The sequence below is a fragment of the Saccostrea cucullata genome, unplaced genomic scaffold (genome assembly GCF_032062105.1).
Source record: "Saccostrea cucullata isolate Sc308-1 unplaced genomic scaffold, CSIRO_AGI_Scuc_v1 ctg1151, whole genome shotgun sequence".
NCBI classification, from domain to species: domain Eukaryota; kingdom Metazoa; phylum Mollusca; class Bivalvia; order Ostreida; family Ostreidae; genus Saccostrea; species Saccostrea cuccullata.
In genome coordinates, this window is record NW_026930167.1 from 16,347 (window position 1) to 27,398 (window position 11,052).

General features: G+C 36.2%; 1 protein-coding gene across 1 annotated transcript; it reads right to left on the bottom strand.

The window, feature by feature from the left end:
* Positions 1-2,459: 2,459 nt before the first annotated feature.
* On the bottom strand, positions 2,460-10,799 carry LOC134283163 (uncharacterized). The gene has a single exon (XM_062765620.1). It carries the CDS (start codon positions 10,797-10,799, stop codon positions 2,460-2,462), a length of 8,340 nt encoding a protein of 2,779 aa, XP_062621604.1.
* Between the last annotated feature and the right edge of the window lie 253 nt (positions 10,800-11,052).

Sequence of the window (11,052 nt, forward strand, 5' to 3'; positions counted from 1 at the left end):
GTTTGGAATTTTGGTGTAAAAGTGGTACAAATCCAAGGTCGAGGTCAAATTTAGTGGCACCCAAAGAAATGTCTTGTCACAAGGAAAACACCTGTGAAATATGAAAATCGTAGCTACGTTAAATCAAAAGTTATGGCCAAGGTTAAAGTTTTTGTGACGGACAGACAGCTAAACTGACTGACGGACAGATAATGCAGATTTTATGTGCCCTCGCTTTCGTGAAAGCAGGGGACAACAAATGTTACTTGTTCACCCCTTCCATTTGCCGGACAAAGTCCGTTGCCCCCTGCTCACCGCGGGGAGGTGGAAGTAGGATTTTGAGCAGGGTATATAATTTTTTCTTATTAATTATTTATTCCTTAATTACTTCACTAAAGACATTGTGAAATTACTTTTATGAATATTTACATCAATCAAACACATGTTTGTGAAATTACGATGTCTTGGAAGCATAACTGCTAACTTTATTCTAATTTCATCGAAATAACAGTATTTTCCCCAATCCTATTTATTACTTATGGATTTCTTAAAGCATTGTAACGTTTATTAAAGTTTGTACTTTCCCTCACCAAGTCTTGCTCCACGCACTAAAAAGTAGTATAGAATGACTTTTTGGTAACATGTGTGTTTGTTAATTCGAATTCTTGAGGAACAAATTTATTAAAACTCTAGCGGTTTTCAGAAATTTCCTTTCTTTTTGTTCATTGATAACTTTGAAACGTACAATCATAATATCACCAAAAGTTTTCTGGTATCAATTCCCGTTTTAATGCTCCATCAAATTTATATTCTTTTGACAATAAAACGATTTAAAGATAATATGGAAATCATTGGCATATTGTTTCTGCCGAAAACGGAAAAAAATTATAAATAACTTAATACACTTGGGTACGACATTCTGATCGATCACCAGGTTAGTAATCAATTTCCTTACAAAAGTGAAGTTGCAGCCTAGAAAGGGGATTAATTTACAATGATAATAAACGAAAATCTTGTCTGCACTATTTACATTTTTTCTTTAAAGTAATTATTCTGCAGAATATATATACAAATTCCAGGCATTTTTTTTTCATTTTTTTTAAACCTGGGATCAGTTAATCAAACATACAATATCTTTCTTCGCTGAAATAATTTTCAAATAACAGAAGGACAAATAAAACATTAAATATATACAATTTTACATCTATCGTATCTTTACTACAAATGTTTAATATATCTCCATTAAGTTCAGCTAGTAAACCTGCCCGATATCCCTGCAATATACACCATGCACTATATAATTCAAAACTTATATACAATATTAAATTCTACCTTCTTAACATTTTCTTTACACATTATAGAGTATCATTACAGGGTTCAATCTAAATCTAGCAACTGATTTTTAATATTTTAAGGGAGTTCAGTCTAAGCATTGTAAACTGATTTTTATTTACAGATGTGTATTTACATTCCCTGAGATCAAACTATCAACTGCAATCATTAATGTTTTGATTTTGTATACTTATATTCTGAATACTTTGTTTCAGACTTTCTAAATAAATTTGGCTAAACTAAGAGCTAAAATGAATAAACTTGATGTCTCCATATCAAATGAAAAAATACACTTTGAATAAAAGTAATCTTCTGTCACAGTGTAGTGAACAAAAATCTGTAACACAAACACTGCTTAAATGTAACGGGCTGTTTTAAAAATCTAGTAATTTCAGTAATAGAGTATCATGATAACTGCAACGTGTTTGAACTTTCTGAACGTCGTCTGAACTATTTACATTTCTCTTTAAAGTAATTATTCTGCAGAATATCATACACAAATTCCTGGATTTTGATCTGCTTCGTGTACGCTAATTTTTTTTTTTATATACCTGGGATCAATAATTCAAACGCATACAACAATCCTGTTCACCGTTTCAATAATATCAGAATAACAGAAGGACAAATAAAACATTAAATATATACAATCTTACATCTATCGTATCTTTACTACAAATGTTTAATATATCTTCATTAAGTTCAGCTAGTAAACCTACCTGATCCCTGCAATATATACTTGTACTAACGTATCAAAACTTATATACAACATTAAATTCTACCTGCTAAACATTTTCCTTACACATAAGTATTATTACAGGGTTCAATCTAAATCTGGCAACTGATTTTAATAATTTAAAGGGAGTTCAGTCTAAGCATTGTAAACTGATTTTTATTTACAGATGTGTATTTACATTCCCTGAGATCAAACTATCGACTGTAATCATGAATGTTATGATTTTGTAAGATAATATAATATTTTGTTTCAGACTTCCTAAATAAATACGGTTTATTAATTAGCTAAAATGAATAACTAAACTTGATATCTCCATATCAATGGAAAAGTACACTTTGAATAAAAGTAATCTTTCGTCATAATTCAGTGAAGAAAAATCTCTAACACAAACACTGCTTGAATGTATCGGACTGTTTTAAAAATCTAGGAATTTCAGTTGTAGAGCATCGTGATAACTGTAATATGTTGGAACTTTCTGAACGTCAATCTGTATCGAACTAGATACATAAACATGATCTAAAATTGTTCCACCCTCTGTTGTACTAAATGTCACAAGCTGTCTGAAGTTTCGATCTCTCATAAATCTTTGAATTGGGCCATTAGCACTGGCATTTTCATTGAAATCTCCTATGATGATGCTGTCTTGATCATTTGTTTTCAATTTGTCAAGAACATTCTGAAGATTCCGAAGGAACGGTGTCATTTTTGCCGTACATGGTCGATATACAATCAACAACAATATATTCTCCTTCAGTATTTTTACTGCTATGCCTTCAATATTCATCTTGGGCAGTTGGAGAACATCATAATAATTTTCCTCATCTTTCAAGTACAATCCAACTCCTCCACCTCTTGACAAATTGCGTAAACTCTGGTTTGAAACTGTGCTCTCGTCATATGCTTCTTTTCTAGGAAGATGATGAAATTGAAACCCCTGAAGAACATAATTCTCGATTTCTTCTCCCGATCTTAACCATGTCTCTGTCAAACAAATAATGCTTGCTTGTTGGATCCTTGTATCATTTTTCAGGTCTTCAAAATGATTGATCAAGCTCTGTATGTTATGCAGAACTATTTTCATTCCATTGGCAGGTAAGGTCCGTGAAGAGTCGACGAAAATGTATTTCTGCATTACGTTCAATGCTGCTTTTACCTCTGGGTCAGCATAAACAGTTCTTTGCAATTGAACAGGGTCTTCTGTATCAATAAAGAGACCACTTTTTGATGTAACCCTTGATAATGCAACATAAGCCTGGCCTGGTGCAAATACTTTGTCTAAATTTACAACAACTTTGTTTGTCGTCATCCCTTGCACCTTATGAGCTGTGCATGCCCAAGATAATCTGATTGGAAATTGGTGCCTAACCACCGTGGATACCTTGTCTTTTATCTCTTCTTGCACTCTTTCTATGAACACTATGTTCGTATTGCTTATGCTTTGTCCGGACTTCTTCCCAACATCCTTATTATCAAACACAACTCCTACAGCTTTGACAATTCTATCGCTGTTTTCTACAAAAGCAAACTGGCTGATATGTCCCATTACTCCATTCACAAGCCCATCCTCCACATTACAATTTCTTGTGAGCATTACCCTGGCATTAACAGACAATATCAACGAGCTTGGTAATCCATCGCTTTTCGATCTTGTCAAAGGTGTGGTTCTCCGCATGAGTTTCCCGGTTGTTTTGTCTTTCTTGTAGTCTTCAGCATCAATTTCCAGTAAATCTTCACAAGATTTCCTTAGCATTGACAAATTAAATGTATTAACCTCTTCGTTTGTAGAGAACACATGGAGAACATCTTCTGGTCCTTCCATGATACAGTCATCTAGCAGAGAACGTTGCTCCTCTGTTAATGGTTCATTTCTCTCTCTGACACGAAGGGAATTCAGAACTTCAGCAAAGCACAGATCTTCTCTCTGTCTCATTATCTCTTTTAATTCAATGACCTTAAACAAATCAAGCCGGTAGTCCATAGGATAACTCATATTTTCTTTGTAAAGTCTTTCATCTTTTCGCTGCTTAACAGGTGGAAGCTGGTAAAAGTCCCCTACAGCAATAACACAAACCCCTCCAAACGGTTCTTTGCATTTTTTAATTTGCACCAGTCTTTCGTGTATATAGTACAGTAGCCTTTTGTAAACCATTGATATCTCATCAATGATAAGAATTTGCAGATCTCCAATTTTTACTCTCAATTCACTGAGACTTTGTTCTCCAAGAGGTTCATACGGGAGGGGCAGAAACTTTGTTAACGAAAACAAGTGATGAAGAGTATTTCCACCAATATTGAAAGCCGCAGTTCCAGTAAATGCTGCGAGAAGAACTGATAGTCTATCTGGTTCAGACATTATCTGTGAAAGCAAACGTGATGCTTCATAATGGATGGCTTTTATCAGATGACTTTTTCCAGTTCCTGCACCCCCAGTAACAAATAAATGAAAGGGTTCACATTTCTCTCCTCTAATCTTTGCAAGACACCACTCACGCACCAAGTAAAATACTTCACTCTGTGTTTCATTCAGCCTTTGAAGAACAGGTAACATTTCCTCTCTTGTAATTGCACTTTGCTGAATATGATACATGACATCTGCATTATGTGTCTCGCTTTCGATCTCCGGTATAATATCCACATTTTCCTCCTGTGGTACTGAACTTTCCTTTCTCTGGGCTATACCTTCCCTTCTGAGAACCTCTGTTTCTGGACATATTCTTGACCACGCATCCTCGGGTTCACCAATCATCTCATATGTCTCCTGAGCATTGTCAATCACATCTTCATTTTTTGCATAACGTGAATGATTGAAATCCACAATTGCCTTCACAGATTCCTTTATTTTTCTGCCAGAAATTTTTACAAAGCCTGTCTCATAAAAATCTTCATATAACTCGAATCCTGGTGGTTTCAACTGTGCCTCTGTCCAATAAGGAAGAAAAAGTTGCAAAAGAGATTGATAGTATTTCTCTGACATTTTTTCAACACTGAACCTTGGATACCTAACAACAGCAGGTTGCGTTCTAGTTCTTCGTTGAACAAATCCTTTCCCATTCTGCAATTCAAAGACATTTTGATTTTCCTTCTTAGGAACCTGGGATTTAGCAAGAACTCTGAACTCAGAACAAAATTCTGCAAGGCACATCTCTTGGAAAATTTGTTTTTCTGGTCTGTTCAAATAACGTTCTATAATGTTGGTCATCCAAACTTCATTCTCGTCTTCTTCTTCCTCATCAATTATTTCTGAAGCCCTTGATGATTTCTTCTTCAGAACAGATAATGGCTTACTTAAGCGCATCGGGTTGTCTCCTACAGGCACAAAAACAACTTTTCGAGAGCATTCTTTCATTTTTAAGTTACAGATTCTGTAAACTGCTTCCTGTGCACTCACTTCTCTGTGATGTAAGTAAGCAGAACCAATTTTTTTCATGGTCTGTTTCGCGTCGAGATTTCCTTCCTCAGCTTCTAACTTTGTTTGTTTGAGTAACATACCCATTTCCCTCTCTGACTTTGATATATAGGAAACAATATAAACAATGCAACTGAAAGGATCTAGTACAAACTGTATATCCATATTTGCATCCCAGGACTTCAGCAGACATCGGTTATATTGATTTGTCCATACCTCATGTGGGCATCGTTTGAGAATAATTGACTTTTTTGTCGATAGCATATTATGGGCTTCTTCGTACAGTTCCTGTGTAAGTGACAGATTATCAAATAATTCCTCTGTTGTTTTCATTGTGTCATCTTCACTTTGTACTCTATCCCAAACACTAAGTAATATCTCCTTTGCATATTCCTTGTTTACTTTTCTCACCGTTTCATCCTCATTTGAGGTCTCTTCGTCCTGTGTATTTGTAATGAATGTCTTTTGTGATGGAGGCCTCGGGAAATTAAACCTACATTCAGTACCCTTCTTTTTACAAGATTTTGAATGTTTTCTGCTGTGTTGCTGCACATCTAAGACACTTTTCCTCAGTTCTGCGTCATCACTTTCTGATGGTATAGCACATGTCACATACCTGTCAATGAAGCTACATACAACCTCTTCCCCATCAGAATCAATATTGGGTGCATTCTCAACCCAGTATAAGCAGTGCATATGAGGTGATCCTCTCTGCTGAAACTCCACTCTTTGAAAAAAGTCTACTACTTTTCCAATTGGTTCTGCTGGGGAAAGTATAACCTCCTTATGAAATACTTGAAATCTATGGTCAAACATTCTAGCCACTGTGACTGGATTGCATCTTAGAACTTCATTTTTTTCTGACCATTCCATTTCATCAGGATTTCTGTTATCATTCTGCTGTTGCAATATAGCTTTAACAGCGTCATTCCATCTGTACTCTGCTGCAGAAAATGAACAAAACCAAGTAGGGATGCCTAATTGTCGCAGCATTGCAAAGAGATCCTTTTGAGCACTTGCCCAATAAGCTGGTGTTCCTCTTATCGGTTGCATAAATCTTATTGCATCATCATTTCTCAGCAAACTACAGAGAGTAGTTGGATCTTGCAGCATGTTTATTGTTACAGGCTTCCCACTAGTACATTTTGAAAGTGACTTTCGAAGTGAAATTTGTGTTTTTTCTATCACTTGGTTCAATTCAGACATGTACTGGCTGAAGAAAATGTAATTGGTATCTTTAGCAAACCTGTCATCTGCATTCATTAACCTATTGTTGAAATACCTACAAAGTGTTATTTTTTCTGATCTTTCTTCATTCCAGGAAAAACGACCACTTGGAAAAAGACAAGGAAATGCCTTTGCTTCATTGCCAGGTTCCTGTAACATTCGAATAGGATTTTTCCCTTCACCTGGTGCAATATTGTACACATCATCAAAGTAGTGGTCTAAGACTTCCTGTGCAACATCAACAGGCTGCAAACATGTGTCAAATGAAACAATTTCCTCTTCAATATCTTCGTTGTCCTCTGTATTTACAACATCTGTCCTCTCCTCATGATTCGCCAAACCTTCTTCAATACTTGATTCAATTTTTACATCTTTGTACCAAAGGTTGTTTTCTTTCAAGTATGATAAAGCAGTCATGACATGGCTCATATTAACGAACTGATATTCAAAATAGCCTTTGTAATTCAATTTCCTTTTCAATTTAACACGTAACAACAAGTTCTCCTCCTGCTTCATTGGTAAACTGCCAGTCTTTTTCATATCTGAAGGCACACAAATAACAGGTCCATGAACATTTTTTTGCCCACCATGGGGTAGAGCCATGACCTTCATAAATGGTATATGAATTGCAATCAAATGCTGTTCTAAACTGTTCAATTTACACAACTCGGGTGGAATATCCTCCAGAATCATACTGTTGGCTGCAGCCTCAGCTGGTGCTTTTCCACTCATTATTTTCCTATGACATGTATAACAAATCCATAATGAAGACTTGGTACATGCTTCTGGGCATGAGTCAGAACATTCATGTAAATACTTGTCCAACAAACATATGTTAGAAATAGTTCTTGCTGATTCACTTTTCTCATACATCTGCCTTTCACAAGCTTGAACTTGACTTTTAAACAATAGCCTATGGCAACACGTACAAACAAAATCAGGTCCCTCCATTGCATTTTTCTTAAACAATCTGATAACTTCCTCTTCATGTTCCAAATTCAGTTGCTTCAGCCTTCTTATTTGTGAAACTTTTTCTTTTTTCTTCCTTTTCAATTCTGCAGATGAGTGATAGCCATCCTTACTACGTTTCTTCATTTCTGATTGGACTTCGGTATCAGTCTGATATCTCCTTGCTGCTTTTTCCTTCACAATTGCTTTAAAAGTTTCATTTGTACTGTATCTAAGAACATTAGCAGCTTTGTTTTTTATCCTATATGTTTCATTCTCTTTGTATTTTTTTAATACTCCCTGTTTTACTCTCGACTTGTGTACTGGGTCTGTTTTGTACTTTTCTGTGCTTCTTCTCTTAACATTGTCCCGATGTTCTAAATCTGTCCTGTATTTTTCAGTACTTGCCTTTTTTACATTTTCCTGATGTTCCAAGTTTGTCTTATACTTTTCAGTACTAGCCTTTTTTACATGTTCCTGGTGTTCCAAGTCAGTCCTGTACTTTTCAGTACTAGCTTTCTTGACATGTCTCTGATGTTCTATGTTTGCCCTGTACTTTCCTTTGCTCTTTTCCTTCACTTGTTCTCTGAACTGAGCATCACACTTGTACTTCTCTATACTTTTCCCCTTCTTCTCCTCTCTGTGTTCAACGTTAGTTGAGTACTTCAGTTTACTTCTTTTTCTACTTGCTCGTTGTACTTCCCTTCGTAGTTCTGAGTCTAAAGCATGATACCTTTCTTTGTTCTTCATCTGAGTTTTTAACTTATGCTCTGCATTTGAGTACATGTTTTTCTTTTGCTCCAACATTTTTTCCCGGAACTCTTCACTTTCCCTGTACTTTTTCCTAAATGTGTCTCTACGAGTTTCTTTTAACTTTAATGGCCTTTTCATTTGACAAGCATTTCGTTGTCCTTTCATTCGAAGTCGATTTCCTCTGCGCAAGTTATACTCTCTCTTGCTAGAACTGTTTTGGATGAATGATCCGTTTTCCAACATTCTTGCAGCTACACTTAAAACCACATCATAATGATTCTGCTGTCTGTGGTATAAATAAATAGCCCCATCATTTTCAACCACTTCATGATTTGGTTCTTCCCCACTGAATTGAATCCATTTCATATCTGAATAAGTATAAATGTCTATATTCAACATATGTGACATTGCAAGAATCTCCAATTCAGTAGCCCATATACCCTCCTCTGACATTTTATTGGAAAGTAAATATGACCTTAAGGATCCCTCAGACCTCATAAACTGCTGAAACTTTTGTTCATATTTCAACAAGTATTGACAAACAGCTTTTCGAAGATGCTGGTGATACTTCTCAGAGTTTGTTAGACTGTATGATATTGCCCTAAAAAAACAATTTCCATCTCCTTCTATCACTTTACAGTTGATAGGTGTATCCATGTCTTTAACGGGCCCTGCATAATATTCACATCTAGAATCAGAATAAGAAAATCCCAACTCTTTGCACAACTCCCTTTGTTTCTGTACAGATAAGGGAATAAAATCATGTTGTTTGACTTCCTCGCCCATAAAAATCACTTCCTCTATCTGCAATACCCCCGACTGTTCTGACAGTAACCCACATTCGTTTGATTCTTTCAACATTGCTGAATATCTCTTAGTTTCTTCATCAACTGAATGCATTGAGGCACCTTGCCTAAAACTTAAGTTTGCTTCTGAATGTTCTTGAGAACCTTCAGCCTCATAAACATCTGCAATACCAAAATGCTTCAGTGAACACAACACTCCAGTTAATTCACATTCAACAGTTCTTGAAAATCCCATAGAAAGAGCCAGAGACCTAAGATGAAAGTACACATCCTGAACATCCTTTAACAAAATTCTTGTACTCTTTCCTCTTACACTTAGATATCCCCGAGGGCATCGTGCATGTGAATCAAATATGAAAAATCCATCAGTAGTTTTTCCAATTAAAAGGGTATTTCCCCCAAAACACACAAAACACCCATTTGTTTCAGTAAGTGCCACTTGCAGAGCTTCAAAAAGAGGATAAGCATTAAAATCTTCATAACATGGCTCCTCCTCTGATAAGCTGATAAAACTTGGCACCGAGACCTTCACTGTAAAGTCAAATGTGTTGCTAAAGCATTCAAAATACTGTGGTAACTCATCAACTAACAAATACCTACTTGTAATTGAAGAACAGTTTTGCAGGTATGTGTAAAGTTCATCTCCATTCACTAAAACTTTGTTAACATCAGCTGTTTGCCATATTTGTGCACTTTTCAGAACATGATAAGCCAAACCTGATAAACAATTTGCAACACATTGAGTTCCTGCAGTGTCACCAAACATAGGATCAGCTTGATGGAAAGAGCCCTGGACAGATACAGTGTATAAACTTCTTGCTTTCAAATCATGATTTCCCTCATCCTGCACACTACAACCTTCTCCCTGATCACGTTCATTTACATCTTTCATATTCCAACTTTTACCATTTCTTTTTCCACTCACTTTTCTAAATACCTTACTCTCATTTGTTTCCTTCATTTCTTCCTTATCATCAGTTTTATCACTTGACTCTGTGACATTTTCTATGATCTCTGTATCATCTCTGAAATCCATCATACTTTCTACAGTCTCCAACATATCTCTTTCTCTGATTATACTTTCTATAATATCATGTTTTTCGTTCAAGTTTCCTTTTGATATTCGTTCAAATTCCTGTTTAGTATTCGTTAAAGTGCCCTCATCTTTTGATATCCTACTGGTCTCCTCCATCCTGGAGGTATCCAGCTGCGCCTGTCCTGCTGGATCAGACATATGCACTATGTCCGATCCAGGTGCCCTCGGTGGAGCACAAACCCACGGTGGGGAGTCAGTGGACGGTGCCTTGCCCTCGTCATGGACAAACAGACGACTTCCCCGAGGAGGTGACAACCTCGGGGCAGGTGAATGCATTTTCACTCGAGGTGAGGCCTGCACCCTGGCCAGGGGTTTTTCCTCTTTAGGTGGAAACCCCATGGAACCAAGCCCCGGAAAATTACCGGGAGGAGCTAAATCAGCTCCATCTACTGTTCCGCAGGGGACAGCAGACTGTTGTGGCGTCAGAGCTGAAACTTCATCTTGCAGAATCCCTGCAGGCTTTTGCCTCTGTTCTCTTTTTCTCATTTTGTCTTGTAGCATTCGCTGTCTCGTAGACATTTTCTTTCGCTTTGCCATCTGAAAAATCATTGATAATATACCATAGATTACTAGAACTGCCCTAAAAAAAAAATTATTTCCTTATATTTAAAGTAATACAGGCTGTTTGAAAGCCAATTTTTTAGTGAAACTAATTGCTTAAATGATTTGAAACACATGAAAAGTAAAATGAAAAAATACTTTCCAAAATATTTTACTATAGAAGTCGTTGTAATAACTAAACAATTAAGCAATATCTGCAATTCAGAATTCA